General features: G+C 47.1%; 1 protein-coding gene across 1 annotated transcript in view; it reads right to left on the reverse strand.

Annotated features, from left to right (window-relative positions):
- Positions 1-5,292, reverse strand: part of il16 (interleukin 16) — a 167,604-nt gene extending 162,312 nt beyond the window's left edge. The window contains exon 1 of the mRNA XM_038812998.1: positions 4,876-5,292. Within this exon, the coding sequence (XP_038668926.1) occupies positions 4,876-5,274 (399 nt within the window). The 5' untranslated portion in view covers positions 5,275-5,292. The remainder of the gene's footprint in view (positions 1-4,875) is intronic.
- Positions 5,293-23,662: the final 18,370 nt, after the last annotated feature.

Raw genomic sequence — 23,662 nt, forward strand, 5'->3', positions numbered from 1 at the left:
ACCTGCGCCAGCGCGCAGACAGACCGCCTCCGCTCCCTCCACGCGGACCTCTGCCATCCAGGGGTGACCCGTCTCTACCATTTCATTAAGGCCCGCAACCTGCCCTTCTCCATCGCGGAAGTCAGGGCAGTAACCCGTGACTGCCACATCTGCACAGAGTGCAAGCCGCACTTCGACCGCCCCGAGGGTGCACATCTGATCAAAGCATCCCGCCCCTTCGGACGTCTCAGCATTGACTTCAAGGGGCCCCTTCCCAATAACAACCGCAACATTTACTTCCTGGCGGTAATCGACATGACCACATCGACCGTCATTACGGCCCTCCTCTCCATCTTCTCCCTGTTCGGCTACCCCACGTACATACACAGCGATCGGGGGTCCTCCTTTATGAGCGACGAGCTGCGTCAATTCCTGCTCAATAGGGGCATTGCCTCTAGCAGGACGACCAGCTATAACCCCCGGGGTAACGGACAGGTCGAGCGGGAGAATGGTACCATCTGGAAGACCATACTACTGGCCCTCCGGTCCAGAGATCTCCCTATTTCCCTATGGCAAGAGGTTATCCCCGATGTCCTACATTCTATCCGCTCACTCCTCTGTACCGCAACAAATCAGACACCTCATGAACGTCTTCGTGTCTTCCCAAGGAAGTCGTCCTCCGGATTCCCTCTCCCGACGTGGCTGGCCACCCCCGGACCCATCTTGCTCTGGAAGCATGTGCGGGTGCACAAGTCCGACCCGTTGGTGGAACAAGTCCAGTTACTCCACGCTAACCCGCAGTATGCGTATGTGGAGTACCCCGACGGTCGGCAGGACACGGTCTCCCTCCGGGACCTTCCCCCCCTTCACCACAGACCCACCCCTCCTGTTTTTCCCCCCCAGCGCCCCACCCAGGTCACCCCTTCCCCATCCATGGCGTCTCCACAGCCAGCTCAGGTGACGGAGACTATTCAAGGACCATCGCTCCCGGACTCCAGGACGTCAGCGGAACCACCACCATCGGCTGAACCGACGTCACCAACTCCACTGCGGTGGTCTGCCAGGACGTCACGGGCCACGAAAAGACTGATCGAATCGATCTAAATTTCAACAGCTCCATGGACTTTGTTGGGACTTTGTGTAATATTGCTAATTGTCTGGGCCAGTGGGAAGCCAAAAATGTAATAAAAGAAAAGGAGAGAAAATTTTTGTTCTCCTGGCTGCTACTCATATCACCAGTTCTCCTCCCCTCCCCTCCCCCCCCCCCCCCCCCCCCCCCCCCCGGCTTCTTTCTCCGCAAGGGGTGAATGTGGTGATATGATTTGCATAGCTGTCTGCCATTGGTGCAGAACACCGGCTTACCATTGGCCCTGGTCGGTCATGTGCCTCTTGACCGATTGGTTGAGACCAGTCATGTGACAGCTCTCCGATTGGTCGAGAGGCTGAGTTAACCACGCCTCCATACCGAGGTATAGATAGTCAGAACGCCAGGCGGTCGTCCATTTTATTGTAGACAACCGCAGGGCTAAGTTCTAGCTTATTAAAGCCCAACTTTTGTATAGCAACTCGTTCCTCGTGCAATTGATGGCTCATCAAGTGGAAAACAAGTCTTTTTTATATGTAACCCGAGAAATCAATGGGGCTATGGAGGTGGTAAGGAAAGTTACGTGAACCTGCCAAAAGCCAACACCACAGGGTGAAGAACATCAAAAGGGAAAGTAATGGTTTAACTGTGAAAGACTAACCAAGGAAAGAGAGCGAGACAGCGAACATCGTGGGTGGGATTCTCCGACCTCCTAGCCACGCGTTTCTTGGTGGCATGCCATTCGCTGGCGGTAGGATTCTCTGCTCCGGCCACTGTCAATACGAATTCCCATCAAAGCCACTGGGAAGCCTGCGGGAGGGAGTGCGCTGCCGGCGGGACCAGAGAATCCCGCCACCAACGATCAGCCAGAGAATTCCGGACATAGTCTCCTGAAGGAAAGTAACCATCTCCGCCTTTGCTGAACCTGAAGACTATACCATCCGGATACAGCACATTAGGAACAATAAACTGATAACACATATATCTATTTTGAACCAAGACAGTGAGCTTTGATGGTATATTCAACTGTAAAGAACATAAAAATTGAGCCCAAATGGGGTGGCATCATAAGTCCATACAAATGACCAGCTTAACCTGGGTGTGGTAATTATTTTCTGGATTTGGCTCATAGAATTACTTAAAATTGGATGTTGTTTGAGAAAGAGTTCAGGAAAAGAAGGTTTGGGGACCAAGGGATAGTTTCATGTAATATTATGTGCAGATAGTCATCAGTATACTTCAAGTGTCATAGCGTATTGTAATCCTTCTTGTCGTGTGTGTTTTTTGTCTTTTTTTTAAGTTAATAAATATTCTTTATTAATTGTTCATACAACGACTGGATCGTTCCTCACTGGGTTTTACACCATTCCTCACATTATACCAGAAAAACACATACACCACTACAAACTGGTGTTCCAAGTTACCCTACTGTGTCTTAGGATACTCTCGCATTTAACATCAGTGTGGTTCATCACAGCACCATGACAGATATTTCCACAGAAGATTGCATAAATCAGCTCAAAGAGAAATTGCGGCATCGGCAAAAGCTTGCAATGTATCTGCTCAAACTTACTGAGGCAGAACAAATGGTAAATTCAGCAAAGCTCAGTGTAGCAACTAGTTTATTCAACGTCGTTTGTAAAAATCCTCCTGGAGTTTCATCAGTAGTGAGAGTTCGGCAGAAAGTCTTCAAAATGGGGAAACACGGTTTTTCATTTACGGCTTTTAAAGGGAATGATTCAATGGGAGATGGTACACCAACAGCATAACCAACGGCTTCTACATTAGCTTGTTTACTCACTCCTGCACCATTAGCCCCGTGTGTCCGCCAAGAACCTATCCTTGGCTTCGATACTTTTCATGTCATGATCCTTAGCAACATCACCCAAAAATACATCAGCTTCCACGTGTCCTTTGATTTCTCATTGCTACTTCTTTATCTCCCAATATTGGAGTAGAAATTTTGTCGTGGCATATTGGGAGGGATTTTGTGCTCCCATTTTCACCTGGCGTGAATGGCGACGCGAGTGAAAATCCCGCAAGATGTCCAAATCGTGTTTCACGCCACCATGATGGTGTGACTCGATTGACCCCCACGTTGGTGACATAACGGGATTTTCAACATTTTATTTTGGGAACCACATTATAATAAATCTGAACCTAATCATCAGGACTCTCTGCCTGATAATACCATGCCACCCTCGCCTCCCCTCCACCGCCCCCGCCCACCCCCCGCCGTTAGATTATCCATTCACGTTGGGGTGAATTATGGCTGGTCTCCCTTAATGTGCACCTGTCAGGCTGACCTGCAGGAGGCGCTCAGGTGAGTGCTTCACTCGGGGGGGGGGGGGGGGAAAGAGGGCCACGCCCAGGCAGTGCCCAAGCGTCTATGGCTTCAACCCTGTTTATTCCCCGCCCTCTACAACACACTGCCTGAAAAAGGGAAAATTACGCCTCATTGATTTCACCATCTCCATTTCTCACCACGACCACGGGCTGAGGCTGAACCAGGTGGTTTGCAATATTGATGTCTTATTTAACTTTGAGCTGACTACTGACCCCATATCCCTATCATCCTCATAGCATCACCCATCTCCACTCCTGCCTTGGACTTCTGGTGCTGAGAACTCTGCCATGCCTTTGTTCACTCCAGACTTAATTTTTCCAACACTCTCCTGCCTGGTCTCCGTAAACTTTAGTTCATCCAAAACTCTGTTGCCCCTTGATGCACTATCAATTGTACTAAAGACTCAAATGGGTACAAAAGAGGCTTTATTAGTTAGATGTTCGTCCTCCGACTGCAGCTGGTAGAATGGCTGATCAGGAGAACTCATGCATATTTATACGGCTCCAAGTGGGCGGAGCTAGCCGATAGGAGCTACCGGCGAACCTGTAGTACAGGTACTACTGTACATCCCCTAATACAGGCACACACACAATTACACAGTGGATCACCACACCCCTATCCTAAATCACATTCACCCATCATCCCTCCGCTCACTAAGTTACATTGGCAGCCAGGTCAACACTTCAATTTTAAATTCTCATCCCTGTTTTCACATCTGTCCATGGCCTCATTCCGTCCCGTCTCTAACTTCCTCCTTTCCTCCAGCTGTCTCTACATCCCTCCAATTCTGCACTCCTGTGTATGTGCAATTTCAATTGCCCCATTGTTATCCTGTGCCCTCAACTGTCTAGGTTCTGCCAACCAGAATTCCTTCCCTCAACCTCACCACATCTCTGTATCCCTCTCCTCCTTTAGGACCCTTTTGTTCACCGACCACGTTATTGAAACTTTGCATCAGCCATGATCCTATTGAATGGCGGAGCAGGTGTGACAGGCCGAATGGCCTACTCCTGCTCCTATTTTCTATGTTTTTTCACATGTAATATCTCTTTGTGTGTCAAATTGTGTTTGACTGTGCTCCAGCGAAGTACTTGGAATAATTGACAAAAACAAAAGGCGCTACATAAATGCACGTTGGGGTTCATGGGTTGAGAGTTGATGTTGTATAAATTATACACAGTGACTGTGTATAATTGTGGTAGATTCCACCTCCAGCTGCACACATTTGCAATGTTGACGTTTAACTATTAAAAGTCCAATCATTTGATAATGCGATCTTCAGAAGGTAGGAAAGTGTATCCATCTATGCGGCAGGTTGATTAGTTCTTGTAAAGTGACGGGTTAACTCAAAGGGTTACATACAAAGTTTCAGAGCCAGTCTCCACAGACAGTGACTGCCCAACGATACATTTCTAGCATTTGCAGTTTCTGGGTTTTTCAGTCTGCTCGATACGATTGTACTTACCTTCAGGGGATGGTCTTCCTCGCTACCCTTTCCAGACCCAATTCCACTTGGTTTCAGCTCGCTTTGAATCGCAGGGTCTTCAACATTCAGCTTCTTTGGTTGGGCCTGTGACACCACTCGAGATTCGGGGTCATTCACAGATAATTCACAGGCGCCTTCCGACACTCGGCCCTCTGCTGTAGGATCATTTTCCTCGGCACTTGCTCCGTCGTCGCTGCTCTTTGAACTGCACAGCAGGAGAGTTTTGGAGATGACCCCAAACTTTCTGGATTTCTTGGTGCTTCCACATGACGTGCCTCTCTGACTTTTCTGGGAGAAGGATGTCGGCTTTTTTCTCTGCCTGGTGTTGCAGGAGTAAAACATTTCTGTCGAATTTCTTTTCTCTGCCCTTGACGGCATGAAGAAGGACCTTTCTCCTTTTTCCCACCAATAAACACTGCCTGAAAATGCAAAGAGGATGAAGGTTAGGGTAAACAAACTGATGTCCAAATATTGACTGGAAAAGATATAGTTCGAGTACATTAGATGGGTCGTTCTTTGTACAATGTGTGCAGGAGGGTTTCCTGACACAATATGTTGACAGGCCAACAAGAGGCGAGGCCACATTGGATTTGGTTTTGGGTAATGAACCAGGCCAGGTGTTAGATCTGGAGGTAGGTGAGCACTTTGGAAACAGTGACCACAATTCGGTGACCTTTACGTTAGTGATGGAAAGGGATAAGTATACCCCGCGGGGCAAGAGTTATAGCTGGGGGAAGGGCAATTATGATGCCATTAGACATGACTTAGGATGTGTTGGTTGGAGAAGTAGGCTGCAAGGGTTGGGCACACTGGATATGTGGAGCTTGTTCAAGGAACAGCTATTGCATGTTCTTGATAAGTACGTACCAGTCAGGCAGGGAGGAAGGGGTCGAGCGAGGGAACCATGGTTTACCAAAGAAGTGGAATCTCTTGTTAAGAGGAAGAAGGAGGCCTATGTGAAGATGAGGAATGAAGTTTCAGTTGGGGCGCTTGATAGTTACAAGGAAGCGAGGAAGGATCTAAAGAGAGAGCTGAGACGAGCAAGGAGGGGACATGAGAAGTCTTTGGCAGGTAGGATCAAGGAAAACCCAAAAGCTTTCTATAGGTATGTCAGGAATAAAAGAATGACTAGGGTAAGAGTAGGGCCAGTCAAGGACAGTGGCGGGAAGTTGTGTGTGGAGGCTGAGGAGATAAGCGAGATACTAAATGAATACTTTTCGTCAGTATTCACTCAAGAAAAAGATAATATTGTGGAGGAGAATGCTGAGACCCAGGCTATTAGAATAGATGGCATTGAGGTGCGTAGGGAAGAAGTGTTGGCAATTCTGGACAAGGTGAAAATAGATAAGTCCCCGGGGCCGGATGGGATTTATCCTAGGATTCTCTGGGAAGCCAGGGAAGAGATTGCTGAGCCTTTGGCTTTGATTTTTAGGTCATCATTGGCTACAGGAATAGTGCCAGAGGACTGGAGGATAGCAAATGTGGTCCCTTTGTTCAAGAAGGGGAGTAGAGATAACCCCGGTAACTATAGGCCGGTGAGCCTAACGTCTATGGTGAGTAAGGTCTTGGAGAGGATTATAAAAGATACGATTTATAATCATCTAGATAGGAATAATATGATTAGGGATAGTCAGCATGGTTTTGTGAAGGGTAGGTCATGCCTCACAAACCTTATCGAGTTCTTTGAGAAGGTGGCTGAACAGGTAGACGAGGGTAGAGCAGTTGATGTGGTGTATATGGATTTCAGTAAAGCGTTTGATAAGGTTCCCCACGGTCGGCTATTGCAGAAAATACGGAGGCTGGGGATTGAGGGTGATTTAGAGATGTGGATCAGAAATTGGCTAGTTGAAAGAAGACAGAAAGTGGTAGTTGATGGGAAATGTTCAGAATGGAGTTCAGTTACGAGTGGCGTACCACAAGGATCTGTTCTGGGGCCGTTGCTGTTTGTCATTTTTATAAATGACCTAGAGGAGGGCGCAGAAGGATGGGTGAGTAAATTTGCAGACTACACTAAAGTCGGTGGAGTTGTAGACAGTGCGGAAGGATGTTGCAGGTTACAGAGGGACATAGATAAGCTGCAGACCTGGGCTGAGTGGTGGCAAATGGAGTTTAATGTAGAGAAGTGTGAGGTGATTCACTTTGGAAAGAATAACAGGAATGCGGAATATTTGGCTAATGGTAAAATTCTTGGTAGTGTGGATGAGCAGAGGGATCTCGGTGTCCATGTACATAGATCCCTGAAAGTTGCCACCCAGGTTGATAGGGTTGTGAAGAAGGCCTATGGTGTGTTGGCCTTTATTGGTAGAGGGATTGAGTTCCGGAGCCATGAGGTCATGTTGCAGTTGTACAAAACTCTAGTACGGCCGCATTTGGAGTATTGCGTACAGTTCTGGTCGCCTCATTATTGGAAGGACGTGGAAGCTTTGGAACGGGTGCAGAGGAGATTTACCAGGATGTTGCCTGGTATGGAGGGAAAATCTTATGAGGAAAGGCTGATGGACTTGAGGTTGTTTTCGTTAGAGAGAAGAAGGTTAAGAGGTGACTTAATAGAGGCATACAAAATGATCAGAGGGTTAGATAGGGTGGACAGCGAGAGCCTTCTCCCGCGGATGGAGGTGGCTAGCACGAGGGGACATAGCCTTAAATTGAGGGGTAATAGATATAGGACAGAGGTCAGTGGTGGGTTTTTTACGCAAAGAGTGGTGAGGCCGTGGAATGCCCTACCTGCAACAGTAGTGAACTCGCCAACATTGAGGGCATTTAAAAATTTATTGGATAAGCATATGGATGATAAGGGCATAGTGTAGGTTAGATGGCCTTTAGTTTTTTTTTTCCATGTCGGTGCAACATCGAGGGCCGAAGGGCCTGTACTGCGCTGTATCGTTCTATGTTCTATGTTCTATGCTACTATAGCTGCAGAACAGGAAAAATATATGGTGATCTCTCTCTCCCCTAATGACGCACGGCTCCCACAATGATCCTCCATAAATACTCCAAACATGTGGGAACTTTGTGATCTCGATATTTGATTGCACCCATTTTTTGGAACATTGTACGTTATCCATCCCCAACCACATTTGAACCGAGTGGCTTGACGGGCCATTTAATAATAATAATCATCATCTTTTATTGTCACAAGTATGAAGTTACTGTGAAAAACCCCTAGTCGCCACATTCCGGCGCCTGTTCGGGTAAGCTGGTACGGGAATAGAACCCGCGCCTTGTTCTGCATTACAAACCAGCTGTCTAGCCCACTGAGTTACATTTACCAGGGCATTGAAGAGTCAACCACATTGCTGTGAGTCTGGAGTCACATGCAGACCAGGCCAGGTAAGGACGGCAGATTTCCTCCCCTAAAGGACATTAGTGACCCAGATGGAGTTTTCGGGCCACCATTGCTTTTAATTAATTGCAGATTTATTAATTGAATTTAAATTCCACCAGCTGCTGCGAGAGGATTTGAACCTGTCTTCCCAAGGCCTGTGGATTTCTAGTCCAGCAACTATGCCAACCGTGTCCCCTCAGATATACAAACTAATACTATACATTCTATTCATTAACTACACAGGAGGGGCTGATATTTGGGCCTCTCTGACACAATGTAAAGGCAGCTTTTTAAAAAAAATAAATTTAGTGTACCCAATCATTTTTCCAATTAAGGGGCAATTTAGCGTGGCCAATCCACCTAGCTTGCACGTTTTTGGGTTGTGGGGGCGAAACCCACGCAGACACGGGGAGAATGTGCAAACTCCACACGGACAGTGACCCAGAGCCGGGATCGAACCTGGGACCTCAGCGCCGTGAGGCGGTTGTGCTAACCACTAGGCCAACGTGCTGCCCTGTAAAGGCAGCTTTTAACGGGAAGCTGCACCCTGACTGCAATCCGCCAATGATGTGGGAATCTACACAACTGCAGCTCATGTCCCCCAGACTTCCCAGTGCTGCCTCGGTCTTTTCCTCCCCCCTACCATGGAGAGAAATACCATGAACAGCTTGCAGCCTTGATTCTTTCATCTCCCTTCATGGATCAGTGACTTCAGTGGTGAAGCCCCAGTGTTTATAAACATTGACCACAGCAAAGAGAGGTAAGTGCACTTCAATCACACGCTTGAGGTCACCGCTATTCTCCTTCCAATAATGGACACATGAAGCCTCCAGGTGAGTGCCACAGCTATAATTAGTTTCACTGTCTCAGTCTGGACTGCTCTCCAGCTTCCAGACAGTGTTCTCTTTTCTGGGGGGGTCTGTGGCGTGGTGTTCCTTTAGTCAGGGAGTTCCTTCATTTAAAGAGTCTTTGTGGGGGTTCCCTTTAGTAAGGAAGTCTCTGTGGGGGGGTCCCTTTACTTAGAGGGCCCTGAGGGGGGTCTCCCCTTATTGCGGGTAATCCAGGGAGTGGGATCTCCCTATTCATGGGCTCCCTGGGGAGAGTGTCCCTATTGCAGGGGTCCCTGGAGGGGTCTCCCTCATTTGGATGCCCCTGGGGGGGGTGGGAGGGTGTTGAGTCACCCCTGTACTTGGGAATGGGGGCACCCAGGCAATCTAGGGGTGGAGGGTGCTTGGCGGTGTGGGGCAGGGGACTCGGGGCTGATTTGCGATGCTGGGTTGGTGGGGGGGGCTTCACTATCGGGCGCCTGCTCGAAACGGCGGTCCCATAGCGGAATTCTGTCGGTAATCCCTCATATTCCTCGCCATGCATTAACCTGCATTGCAAGTGGCACGGAATTGCATCCCGATTTGTGTTCCCTGGGGATTGTAAAATGGGTGCAATTATCCTCCAGCAGAAGAACATAAGGTGGAATTCTCCAGTCTAGCTGCTAAGTGCCGGCACCAATGGAGAATCTGCAGGTGGATCCCGACGGGAAAATCGGCACAAACCCCTCACCGATTCCAGTACCGATGAGGGGCTAGCACCGGCACTGCATGAACCACCAGCCGTAGTTGCCCAACAGCAGATGGCGCAGAAAAACGGCCGGAGAATTGCCGGGTCCTGTACTACACATCCGCAGGGCTGGCGACCTGCACCGGTCACGCCGGAAAACATGGCTCTGGTCATGCTAGAACCCTAACCATTCCACCCCAAACCCACAGCCCACCCCACTACTCCCCCCCCACCCCTGCCACAGCAGAAGCCCCCCAGCCAGTGGCACGGATCCCGTACGAGTGTGGCGGCGCTGGACACTGTCCACAGCCGGCTCGCCAGGGTACGACAGCTGGGACCACACATGGCCTGTGCCGTCAAGAACTCGGCCCATCGAGGACGGAGCATTGCGGGTGGGCCGGCTGAAGACGAGCTAACAGCCTTGCAACTGCGCGCGGCGTGCGTCCCGATGATGCCAGTTTGGAGGGGGTGGAGCATCGTGAACCGGCGTCAATGTATCAGGCCGATGATCTTCAACACAGCGATCTGCACCATTGCCGTTGCACAATGAGTGAGGTACTTAACTACTTTAAAGGTGATATGTAAATGCAAGTTGTTGTTATAGTGATTGACATAAAACCAGGGTGAAATTGCCATAATCTGCTGGGCTGGATGGAAATTTCACTGCAGCCTTTAAAAAACGAATCATTTGTTCTTGGGATCGAGTCGATGCTGACAAACTAATACTGACAGGGCCGGCTCAAGGCACCGGCAACTCGGGCAGTCGCCCGGGGCGCCATGTGCAGGGGGGCGCCAGAGACTCGGGTCCCGCGCATGCGCAGTTGGGCCGGTGCCAACCAGCGCATGCGCGGTGGCCGCCCTCCCCCAAGGCGCCCCCCCCCCCGGTCCGCCCCACCCCGCTCGGTCCGCTTCCCCCGCCCCCCCCCTCGGTCCCCCCCTCGGTCCTCCCCGCCCGCCCCCCCCTCGGGTCCGCCCCCCCGCCCCCCCCTCGGGTCCGCGTCCCCCGCCCCCCCCCTCGGGTGCGCGTCCCCCGCCCCCCCCCGGGTCCCCGCCCCCCACCCCCCCCTCGGGTCCGCGCCCCCCGCCCCCCCCTCGGATCCGCTCCCCCTGCCCCCCTCGGGTCCGCCCCCCCTCGGGTCCGACCCCCCCGCGCCCCCGCCCCCCTCGGCCCCGCCCCCCGCCCCCCCTCCCCCCCGCCCCCCCTCAGCCCCGCCCCCCTCGGCCCCGCCCCCCCTCACCCCCCCCCTCGACCCCGCCCCCCTCACCCCCCCTCGGCCCCGCCCCTCGGCCCCCCCCCCCCAAAGGCGCCGAAGTTCAGCTTGCCCGGGGCGCCAGCAACCCTAGGGCCGGCGCTGAATACTGATTGTTCATCGCGCACAATCCAGAGGGTCGAGGCAGCACGGTGGCACAGTGGTTAGCACTGCTGCCTCATGACGCCGAGGACCCGGGTTCGATCCCAGCCCCGGGTCACTGTCCATGTGGACTTTGCACATTCTCCCGGTGTCTGCGTAGGTCTCACTCCCACAACCCACAATGATGAGCAGGGTAGGTGGATTGGCCACGCTAAATTGCCCCGGAATTGGAAAATTGGGTACTTTTAAAATATAATAATAATTTAATTGGAGGGATAATTCAGAATATCCAATTCACCCAACAAGAACGTATTTCGGGACTTGTGAGAGGAAACCGGAGAACCCGGAGGAAACTGGTGAAGAATGTCAGACACCACACAGACAGTGACCCAAGCCGGGAATCAAACCACTGTGTTACTGTGCCACCCATAAATAAAAGGATGCTGTTGGGCAACTATAGCCCCCGAGCTTCCCTCGCCGGGTCTAATATCAAGATGACTACAACGTGTCATGATAGTCACCTACATCCTCAAACATCAATCACTTACATACACAAACGTAAACCCGTTCACCCACTTTGAAGTCCTGACCTTTCTCACATGTTTCTCAGACGACCTGGCACTCACACAGCTGCTATCACAACTTGGTAGAAACATCCGTCGACAAATAATAATGCAACTAAACCTTTACTTGCTTTTCCCGACTCCAGGATGCTGAAGGTGTGATATTTTAACTTCAGTTGTGAAATTACTCATTTATAAGCGGATTCTGACTCACATAGGACTGTACAAAAAACAAAGTTGAAGGATTGTTCCCCCTGGAGTCCCAGCCACCATGTATTCCTCAACTATCATCGCGGGAAGCTAATTATCTGCTCATTCATTAAACTGCAAAGAGCATGGAATTGCTGAGTGCAAACTGGCGGCCCGGTGTCACACATTAAATCAGCGACTACATTCCAAAGTACTTCACTGATTGTGAAGATCATTGGGACCCCCTGAAGCAGGGAAAAGCACACCATGAAATAAAAGATATTTGTGATGGTGAAAACTGTAAAAAATGATTTATTGGAGTTTGATTATTAAATGTAGACTACTTTCTGCCTGTTGTGTGAGTTTCATTCAGCTTGATGTTCAGAAAACCTTTGTAAATTCCATGATGAGAAGAATGCGCCATTTCAAAGATGAATGAGGAAGTCATATTAGAGGGAGAAAGTCTGGTGTAGTTTTATAGAGAGAGGATCTGGTGTAGTTTTATAGAGGGAGGGTCTGGTGTAGCTTTATAGAGAGAGGATCTGGTGTAGTTTCATAGAGAGAGGGTCTGGTGCAGTTTTATAGAGGGAGGGTCTGGTGTAGTTTTATAGAGGGAGAAAGTTTGGTGTAGTTTCATAGAGAGAGGGTCTGGTGTAGGTTTATAGAGAGAGGATCTGGTGCAGTTTTATAGAGGGAAGGTCTGGTGTAGCTTTATAGAGAGAGGATCTGGTGTAGTTTTATAGAGAGAGGGTCTGGTGTAGTTTTATAGAGAGAGGGTCTGGTGTAGTTTTATAGAGAGAGGGTCTGGTGTAGTTTTATAGAGGGAGGGTCTGGTGTAGTTTTATAGACGGAGGGTCTAGTGTAGTTTTATAGAGGGAGGGTCTGGTGCAGATTTATAGAGGGAGGGTCTGGGGTAGATTTATATAGAGAGGGTCTGATGCAGTTTTATAGAGAGAGGGTCTGATGCAGTTTTATAGAGAGAGGGTCTGGTGTAGTTTTATAGAGAGAGGGTCTGGTGTAGTTTTACAGAGGGAGGCTCTGGTGTAGTTTTATAGAGGGAGGGTCTGGTGTAGTTTCATAGAGAGAGGGTCTGGTGTAGTTTTATAGAGAGAGGGTCTGGTGTAGTTTTATAGAGAGAGGGTCTGGTGTAGTTTTATAGAGGGAGGGTCTGGTGTAGTTTTATAGAGGGAGGGTCTAGTGTAGTTTTATAGAGGGAGGGTCTGGTGCAGATTTATAGAGGGAGGGTCTGGGGTAGCTTTATATAGAGAGGGTCTGATGCAGTTTTATAGAGAGAGGGTCTGATGCAGTTTTATAGAGAGAGGGTCTGGTGCAGTTTTATAGAGAGAGGGTCTGGTGCAGTTTTATAGAGAGAGGGTCTGGTGTAGCTTTATAGAGAGAGGGTCTGGTGTAGTTTTATACAGAGAGGGTCTGGTGTGGTTTTATAGAGAGAGGGTCTGGTGTAGTTTTATAGAGAGAGGGTCTGGTGTAGATTTATAGAGAGAGGGTCTGGTGTAGTTTAATAGAGGGAGGATCTGGTGTAGTTTTATCGAGGGAGGGTCGGGTGTAGCTTTATAGAGAGAGGGTCTGGTGTAGTTTTACAGATGGAGGGTCTGGTGTAGTTTTATAGAGAGAGGATCTGGTGTAGGTTATAGAGAGAGGGTCCGATGTAGTTTTATAGAGAGAGGATCTGGTGTAGTTTTATAGAGAGATGGTCTGGTGTGGTTTTACAGAGAGAGGATCTGGTGTAGTTTTATAGAGGGAGGGTCTGGTGTAGATTTATCGTGGGAGGGTCCCATGTAGTTTTATAGAGGGAGGGTCTGGTATAGGTTATAGAGGGTCTGGAGTAGTTTTATCGAGGGAAGGTCTGGTGTAGTTTTATAGAAAGAGGGTTTGGTGTAGTTTTATAGAGAGAGGGTCTGGTGTAGTTTTATAGCGAGAGGGTCTGGTGTAGTTTTATAGAGGGAGGGTCTGGTGTAGTTTTATATAGCGAGGGTCTGATGTAGTTTTATAGAGGGAGGGTCTGGTGTAGTTTTATAGAGAAAGGGTCTGGTGCAGTTTTATAGAGGGAGGGTCTGGTGCAGATTTATATACAGAGGGTCTGGTGTAGATTTATATAGAGAGGGTCTGGTGCAGATTTATATAGAGAGGGTCTAGTGTAGATTTATATAGAGAGGGTCTGGTGTAGATTTATATAGAGAGGGTCTGGTGTAGTTTTATCGAGGGAGGGTCTGGTGTAGTTTTATAGAGAGAGGGTCTGGTGTAGTTTTATAGAGAGAGGGTCTGGTGTAGTTTTATAGAGAGAGGGTCTGGTGTAGTTTTATCGAGGGGGGGGTCTGGTGTATATTTATCGAGGGAGGGTCCGATGTGTTTTATAGAGGGAGGGTCTGGTTTAGGTTATAGAGGGTCTGGAGTAGTTTTATCAAGGGAGGGTCTGGTATAGTTTTATAGTGGGAGGGTCTGGTGTAGATTTATCGAGGGAGGGTCTGGTGTAGTTTCATAGAGAGAGGGTCTGGTGTAGTTTTATAGAGAGAGGGTCTGGTGTAGTTTCATAGAGAGAGGGTCTGGTGTAGTTTTATATAGAGAGGGTCTGGTGTGGTTTTATAGCTAGAGGATCTGGTGTAGTTTTATAGAGAGAGGGTCTGGTGTAGTTTCGTAGAGAGAGGGTCTGGTGCAGTTTTATAGAGAGAGGGTCTGGTGTAGTTTAATAGAGGAAGGATCTGGTGTAGTTTTATCGAGGGAGGGTCGGGTGTAGCTTTATAGAGAGAGGGTCTGGTGTAGTTTTACAGATGGAGGGTCTGGTGTAGTTTTATAGAGGGAGGGTCTGGTGTAGTTTTATAGAGGGAGGGTCTGGTGTAGTTTTATAGAGGGAGGGTCTGATGGAGGTTATAGAGGTTCTGGTGTAGTTTTATAGAGAGAGGATCTGGTGTAGGTTATAGAGAGAGAGACTGGTGTAGTTTTATCGTGAGAGGATCTGGTGTAGTTTTATAGAAAGATGGTCTGGTGTGGTTTTACAGGGAGAGGATCTGGTGTAGTTTTATAGAGAGAAGGTCTGGTGTAGCTTTATCGAGGGAGTATCTGGTGTAGGTTTATCGAGGGAAGGTCTGGTGTAGATTTATAGGGAGAGGGTCTGGTGTAGATTGATAGAATGAGGGTCTGGTGTAGTTTTATAGAGAGAGGGTGTGGTGTAGTTTTATAGACTGAGAGTCTGGTGTAGATTTATAGAGGGAGGGTCTGGTGTAGTTTTATCGAGGGAGGGTCGTGTGTAGATTTATAGAGAGAGGGTTTGGTGTAGATTTATAGAGGGAGGCTCTGGTGTAGTTTTATAGAGAGAGGGTCTGGTGTAGTTTCATAGAGAGAGGGTCTGGTGTAGATTTATATAGAGAGGGTCTGGTGTAGATTTATAGAGAGAGAGTCTGGTGTAGTTTTATAGAGGGAGTGTCTGGTGTAGTTTTATAGAGGGAGGGTCTGGTGTAGATTTATATAGAGAGGGTCTGGTGTAGTTTTATAGAGAGAGGGTCTGGTGTAGTATTATCGAGGGAGGGTCGGCTGTAGCTTTATAGAGAGAGGGTCTGGTGTAGTTTTATAGAGGGAGGGTCTGGTGTAGTTTTATATAGAGAGGGTCTGGTGTAGATTGATAGAATGAGGGTCTGGTGTAGTTTTATAGAGAGAGGGTGTGGTGTAGTTTTATAGACTGAGGGTCTGGAGTAGTTTTATCAAGGGAGGGTCTGGTATAGTTTTATAGTGGGAGGGTCTGGTGTAGATTTATCGAGGGAGGGTCTGGTGTAGTTTCATAGAGAGAGGGTCTGGTGTAGTTTTATAGAGAGAGGGTCTGGTGTAGTTTCATAGAGAGAGGGTCTGGTGTAGTTTTATATAGAGAGGGTCTGGTGTGGTTTTATAGCTAGAGGATCTGGTGTAGTTTTATAGAGAGAGGGTCTGGTGTAGTTTCGTAGAGAGAGGGTCTGGTGCAGTTTTATAGAGAGAGGGTCTGGTGTAGTTTAATAGAGGAAGGATCTGGTGTAGTTTTATCGAGGGAGGGTCGGGTGTAGCTTTATAGAGAGAGGGTCTGGTGTAGTTTTACAGATGGAGGGTCTGGTGTAGTTTTATAGAGGGAGGGTCTGGTGTAGTTTTATAGAGGGAGGGTCTGGTGTAGTTTTATAGAGGGAGGGTCTGATGGAGGTTATAGAGGTTCTGGTGTAGTTTTATAGAGAGAGGATCTGGTGTAGGTTATAGAGAGAGAGACTGGTGTAGTTTTATCGTGAGAGGATCTGGTGTAGTTTTATAGAAAGATGGTCTGGTGTGGTTTTACAGGGAGAGGATCTGGTGTAGTTTTATAGAGAGAAGGTCTGGTGTAGCTTTATCGAGGGAGTATCTGGTGTAGGTTTATCGAGGGAAGGTCTGGTGTAGATTTATAGGGAGAGGGTCTGGTGTAGATTGATAGAATGAGGGTCTGGTGTAGTTTTATAGAGAGAGGGTGTGGTGTAGTTTTATAGACTGAGAGTCTGGTGTAGATTTATAGAGGGAGGGTCTGGTGTAGTTTTATCGAGGGAGGGTCGTGTGTAGATTTATAGAGAGAGGGTTTGGTGTAGATTTATAGAGGGAGGCTCTGGTGTAGTTTTATAGAGAGAGGGTCTGGTGTAGTTTCATAGAGAGAGGGTCTGGTGTAGATTTATATAGAGAGGGTCTGGTGTAGATTTATAGAGAGAGAGTCTGGTGTAGTTTTATAGAGGGAGTGTCTGGTGTAGTTTTATAGAGGGAGGGTCTGGTGTAGATTTATATAGAGAGGGTCTGGTGTAGTTTTATAGAGAGAGGGTCTGGTGTAGTATTATCGAGGGAGGGTCGGCTGTAGCTTTATAGAGAGAGGGTCTGGTGTAGTTTTATAGAGGGAGGGTCTGGTGTAGTTTTATATAGAGAGGGTCTGGTGTAGTTTTATAGAGAGAGAGTCTGGTGTAGGTTATAGAGAGACGGTCTGGTGTAGTTTATAGAGAGAAGGTCTGGTGTAGATTTATAGAGAGAGGATCTGGTGTAGTTTTATAGAGAGAGGGTCTGGTGTAGTTTTATAGCGAGAGAGTCAGGTGTAGCTTTATCGAGGGAGGGTCTGGTGTAGTTTTATCGAGGGAGGGTCTGGTGTAGATTTATAGAGAGAGGGTCCGGTGTAGTTTTATAGAGGGAGGGTCTGATGTAGTTTTATATAGAGAGGGTCTGGTGTAGTTTTATAGAGGGAGGCTCTGGTGTAGTTTTATAGAGGGAGGGTCTGGTGTAGTTTCATAGAGAGAGGGTCTGGTGTAGTTTTATAGAGAGAGGGTCTGGTGTAGTTTCATAGAGGGAGGGTCTGGTGTAGTTTTATATAGAGAGGGTCTGGTGTAGTTTTATAGAGAGAGAGTCTGGTGTAGGTTATAGAGAGACGGTCTGGTGTAGTTTATAGAGAGAAGGTCTGGTGTAGATTTATAGAGAGAGGATCTGGTGTAGTTTTATAGAGAGAGGGTCTGGTGTAGTTTTATAGCGAGAGAGTCAGGTGTAGCTCTATCGAGGGAGGGTCTGGTGTAGTTTTATCGAGGGAGGGTCTGGTGTAGATTTATAGAGAGAGGGTCCGGTGTAGTTTTATAGAGGGAGGGTCTGATGTAGTTTTATAGAGAGAGGGTCTGGTGCAGTTTTATAGAGAGAGGGTCTGGTATAGTTTTATAGAGAAAGGGTCTGGTGTATTTTTATCGAGGGAGGGTCTGGTGTAGATTTATCGAGTGAGGGTCCGATGTAGTTTTATAGAGGGAGGGTCTGGTGTAGGTTATAGAGGGTCTGGAGTAGTTTTATCGTGGGAGGCTCTGGTGCAGTTTTATCGAGGGAGGGTCTGGTGTAGTTTTATAGAGAGAGGGTTTGGTGTAATTTTATAGAGAGAGAGTCTGGTGTAGATTTATAGAGAGAGGGTCTGGTGTAGTTTCAGAGACAGAGGGTCTGGTGTAGTTTTATAGCGACAGGGTCTTGTGTAGTTTTATTGAGGGAGGGTCTGGTGTAGATTTATCGAGGGATGGTCCGATGTAGATTTATAGGGACAAGGTCTGGTGTAGTTTTATAGAGAGAGGGTCTGGTGTAGTATTAAAGAGAGAGGGTCTGGTGTAGGTTATAGAACGAGGGTCCCGTGTAGTTTTATCGAGGGAGGGTCTGGTGTAGTTTTATAGAGAGAGGGTCTGGTGTAGTCTTATAGAGAGAGGGTCTGGTGTAGTTTTATCGAGGGGGGGTCTGGTGTATATTTATCGAGGGAGGGTCCGATGTGTTTTATAGAGGGAGGGTCTGGTTTAGGTTATAGAGGGTCTGGAGTAGTTTTATCAAGGGAGGGTCTGGTGTAGTTTTATTGAGGGAGGGTCTGGTGTAGATTTATCGAGGGAGGGTCTGGTGTAGTTTCATAGGGAGATGGCCTGGTGCTGTTTTATATAGAGAGGGTTTGGTGTGGTTTTATAGCGAGAGGATCTGGTGTAGATTTATAGAGAGAGGGTCTGGTGTAGTTTCATAGAGAGAGGGTTTGTTGTAGTATTATAGAGTGAGGGTCTGGTGTACATTTATATAGAGAGAGTCTGGTGTAGTTTTATAGAGGGAGGGTCTGGTGTAGTTTTATAGAGGGAGGGTATGGTGTAGTTTTATAGAGGGAGGGTCTGGTGCAGATTTATCGAGGGAGGGTCTGGTGTAGTTTCATCGAGAGATGGTCTGGTGCTGTTTTATATAGAGAGGGTCTGGTGTAGTTTTATAGAGGGAGGCTCTGGTGTAGTTTTATAGAGGGAGGGTCTGGTGTAGTTTCATAGAGAGAGGGTCTGGTGTAGTTTTATAGAGAGAGGGTCTGGTGTAGTTTCATAGAGAGAGGGTCTGGTGTAGTTTTATAGAGAGGGGGTCTGGTGTAGTTTCATAGAGAGAGGGTCTGGTGTGGTTTTATAGCGAGAGGATCTGGTGTAGTTTTATAGAGGGAGGGTCTGGTGTAGTTTTATAGAGGGAGGGTCTGGTGTAGTTTTATAGAGGGAGGCTCTGGTGTAGTTTTATAGAGAGAGGGTCTGGTGTAGTTTCATAGAGAGAGGGTCTGGTGTAGTTTTATATAGAGAGGGTCTGGTGTGGTTTTATAGCGAGAGGATCTGGTGTAGTTTTATAGAGAGAGGGTCTGGTGTAGATTTATAGAGAGAGGGTCTGGTGTAGTTTTACAGATGGAGGGTCTGGTGTAGTTTTATAGAGGGAGGGTCTGGTGTAGTTTTATAGAGGGAGGGTCTGATGGAGGTTATAGAGGGTCTGGTGTAGTTTTATAGAGGGAGGATCTGGTGTAGGTTATAGAGAGAGAGTCTGGTGTAGTTTTATCGTGAGAGGATCTGGTGTAGTTTTATAGAAAGATGGTCTGGTGTGGTTTTACAGGGAGAGGATCTGGTGTAGTTTTATAGAGAGAAGGTCTGGTGTAGCTTTATCGAGGGAGTGTCTGGTGTAGGTTTATCGAGGGAAGGTCTGTTGTAGATTTATAGAGAGAGGGTCTGGTGTAGATTGATAGAATGAGGGTCTGGTGTAGTTTTATAGAGAGAGGGTGTGGTGTAGTTTTATAGACTGAGAGTCTGGTGTAGATTTATAGAGGGAGGGTCTGGTGTAGTTTTATCGAGGGAGGGTCGTGTGTAGATTTATAGAGAGAGGGTTTGGTGTAGATTTATAGAGAGAGGGTCTGGTGTAGATTTATAGAGCGAGGGTCTGATGTAGTTTTATAGAGAGAAGGTCTGGTGTAGTTTTATATAGAGAGGGTCTGGTGTAGTTTTATAGAGGGTCTGGTGCAGTTTTATAGAGAGAGGATCTGGTGTAGATTTATAGAGAGAGGGTCTGGTGTAGTTTTATATAGAGAAGGTCTGGTGTAGTTTTATAGAGTGAAGGTCTGGTGTAGTTTTATAGAGAGATGGTCTGGTGTAGTTTTATATAGAGAGGGTCTGGTGTAGTTTTATAGAGAGTGGATCTGGTGTAGTTTTATACAGAGAAGGTGTGGTGTAGTTTTATAGAGTGAAGGTCTGGTGTAGTTTTATAGAGAGATGGTCTGGTGTAGTCTTATATAGAGAGGGTCTGGTGTAGTTTTATAGAGGGTCTGGTGCAGTTTTATAGAGAGAGGATCTGGTGTAGTTTTATAGAGAGAAGGTCTGGTGTAGTTTTATAGAGGGAAGGTCTGGTGTAGTTTTATAGAGAGATGGTCTGGTGTAGTTTTATAGAGAGAGGATCTGGTGTAGTTTTATAGAGAGATGGTCTGGTTTGGTTTTACAGAGACAGGATCTGGTGTAGTTTTATAGAGAGAAGGTCTGGTGTAGCTTTATCGAGGGAGTGTCTGGTGTAGGTTTATCGAGGGAGGGTCTGGTGTAGATTTATAGAGAGAGGGACCGGTGTAGTTTTATAGAGGGAGGGTCTGGTGTAGTTTTATAGAGACAGGTTCTGGTGTAGCTTTAAAGAGAGAGGATCTGGTGTAGGTTATAGAACGAGGGTCCGGTGTAGTTTTATAGAGGGAGTGTCTGATGTAGTTTTATAGAGAGAGGTTCTGGTGTAGTTTTATAGAGAGAGGTTCTGGTGTAATTTTATAGAGTGAGGGTCTGGTGTAGTTTTGTAGAGTGAGGGTCTGGTGTAGTTTTATTGAGGGAGGGTCTGGTGTAGTTTTATAGCTACAGGGTCTTGTGTAGTTTTATTGAGGGAGGGTCTGGTGTAGATTTATCGAGGGAAGGTCCGATGTAGATTTATAGGGACAAGGTCTGGTGTAGTTTTATAGAGAGAGGGTCTGGTGTAGTTTTATCGAGGGAGGGTCTGGTGTAATTTTATATAGAGAGGGTCTGGTGTAGTTTTATAGAGAGAGAGTCTGGTGTAGGTTATAGAGAGACGGTCTGGTGTAGTTTATAGAGAGAGGGTCTGGTGTAGATTTATAGAGAGAGGATCTGGTGTAGTTTTATAGAGAGAGGGTCTGGTGTAGTTTTATAGCGAGAGAGTCAGGTGTAGCTTTATCGAGGGAGGGTCTGGTGTAGTTTTATCGAGGGAGGGTCTGGTGTAGATTTATAGAGAGAGGGTCCGGTGTAGTTTTTATAGAGGGAGGGTCTGATGTAGTTTATAGAGAGAGGGTCTGGTGCAGTTTTATAGAGAGAGGGTCTGGTATAGTTTTATAGAGAAAGGGTCTGGTGTATTTTTATCGAGGGAGGGTCTGGTGTAGATTTATCGAGTGAGGGTCCGATGTAGTTTTATAGAGGGAGGGTCTGGTGTAGTTTTATAGAGGGTCTGGAGTAGTTTTATCGTGGGAGGCTCTGGTGTAGCTTTATCGAGGGAGTGTCTGGTGTAGGTTTATCGAGGGAAGGTCTGGTGTAGATTTATAGAGAGAGGGTCTGGTGTAGATTGATAGAATGAGGGTCTGGTGTAGTTTTATAGAGAGAGGGTGTGGTTGTAGTTTTTATAGACTGAGAGTCTGGTGTAGATTTATAGAGGGAGGGTCTGGTGTAGTTTTATCGAGGGAGGGTCGTGTGTAGATTTATAGAGAGAGGGTTTGGTGTAGATTTATAGAGAGAGGGTCTGGTGTAGATTTATAGAGCGAGGGTCTGATGTAGTTTTATAGAGAGAAGGTCTGGTGTAGTTTTATATAGAGAGGGTCTGGTGTAGTTTTATAGAGGGTCTGGTGCAGTTTTATAGAGAGAGGATCTGGTATAGATTTATAGAGAAAGGATCTGGTGTAGTTTTATATAGAGAAGGTCTGGTGTAGTTTTATAGAGTGAAGGTCTGGTGTAGTTTTATAGAGAGATGGTCTGGTGTAGTTTTATATAGAGAGGGCCTGGTGTAGTTTTATAGAGAGATGATCTGGTGTAGTTTTATATAGAGAAGGTGTGGTGTAGTTTTATAGAGTGAAGGTCTGGTGTAGTTTTATAGAGAGATGGTCTGGTGTAGTCTTATATAGAGAGGGTCTGGTGTAGTTTTATAGAGGGTCTGGTGCAGTTTTATAGAGAGAGGATCTGGTGTAGTTTTATAGAGAGAAGGTCTGGTGTAGTTTTATAGAGGGAAGGTCTGGTGTAGTTTTATAGAGAGATGGTCTGGTGTAGTTTTATAGAGAGAGGATCTGGTGTAGTTTTATAGAGAGATGGTCTGGTTTGGTTTTACAGAGACAGGATCTGGTGTAGTTTTATAGAGAGAAGGTCTGGTGTAGCTTTATCGAGGGAGTGTCTGGTGTAGGTTTATCGAGGGAGGGTCTGGTGTAGATTTATAGAGAGAGGGACCGGTGTAGTTTTATAGAGGGAGGGTCTGGTGTAGTTTTATAGAGACAGGGTCTGGTGTAGCTTTAAAGAGAGAGGATCTGGTGTAGGTTATAGAACGAGGGTCCGGTGTAGTTTTATAGAGGGAGTGTCTGATGTAGTTTTATAGAGAGAGGTTCTGGTGTAGTTTTATAGAGAGAGGTTCTGGTGTAATTTTATAGAGTGAGGGTCTGGTGTAGTTTTGTAGAGTGAGGGTCTGGTGTAGTTTTATTGAGGGAGGGTCTGGTGTAGTTTTATAGCTACAGGGTCTTGTGTAGTTTTATTGAGGGAGGGTCTGGTGTAGATTTATCGAGGGAAGGTCCGATGTAGATTTATAGGGACAAGGTCTGGTGTAGATTTATCGAGGGAAGGTCCGATGTAGATTTATAGGGACAAGGTCTGGTGTAGTTTTATAGAGAGAGGGTCTGGTGTAGTTTTATAGAGGGAGGGTCTGGTGTAGATTTATCGTGGGAGGGTCCGATGTATTTTTATAGAGGGAGGGTCTGGTGTAGGTTATAGAGGGTCTGGAGTAGTTTTATCGAGGGAGGGTCTTGTGTAGTTTATAGAGAGAGGGTTTGTTGTAGTATTATAGAGTGAGGGTCTGGTGTACATTTATATAGAGAGAGTCTGGTGTAGTTTTATAGAGGGAGGGTCTGGTGTAGTTTTATAGAGGGAGGGTCTGGTGTAGTTTATAGAGGGAGGGTCTGGTGTAGATTTATATAGAGAGGGTCTGGTGTAGTTTTATAGAGGGAGTGTCTGGTGTAGTTTTATAGAGGGAGGGTCTGGTGTAGATTTATATAGAGAGGGTCTGGTGTAGTTTTATAGAGAGAGGGTCTGGTGTAGTTTTATAGAGGGAGGGTCGGCTGTAGCTTTATAGAGAGAGGGTTCTGGTGTAGTTTTATAGAGGGAGGGTCTGGTGTAGTTTTATATAGAGAGGGTCTGGTGTAGTTTTATAGAGAGAGAGTCTGGTGTAGGTTATAGAGAGAAGGTCTGGTGTAGTTTATAGAGAGAAGGTCTGGTGTAGATTTATAGAGAGAGGATCTGGTGTATTTTTATAGAGAGAGGGTCTGGTGTAGTTTTATAGCGAGAGAGTCAGGTGTAGCTTTATCGAGGGAGGGTCTGGTGTAGTTTTATCGAGGGAGGGTCTGGTGTAGATTTATAGAGAGAGGGTCCGGTGTAGCTTTATCGAGGGAGGGTCTGGTGTAGGTTATAGAGGGTCTGGAGTAGTTTTATCGTGGGAGGCTCTGGTGTAGCTTTATCGAGGGAGTGTCTGGTGTAGGTTTATCGAGGGAAGGTCTGGTGTAGATTTATAGAGAGAGGGTCTGGTGTAGATTGATAGAATGAGGGTCTGGTGTAGTTTTATAGAGAGAGGGTGTGGTGTAGTTTTATAGACTGAGAGTCTGGTGTAGATTTATAGAGGGAGGGTCTGGTGTAGTTTTATCGAGGGAGGGTCGTGTGTAGATTTATAGAGAGAGGATTTGGTGTAGATTTATAGAGAGAGGGTCTGGTGTAGATTTATAGAGCGAGGGTCTGATGTAG

Source organism: Scyliorhinus canicula, chromosome 12 (genome assembly GCF_902713615.1).
Source record: "Scyliorhinus canicula chromosome 12, sScyCan1.1, whole genome shotgun sequence".
Taxonomy (NCBI): domain Eukaryota; kingdom Metazoa; phylum Chordata; class Chondrichthyes; order Carcharhiniformes; family Scyliorhinidae; genus Scyliorhinus; species Scyliorhinus canicula.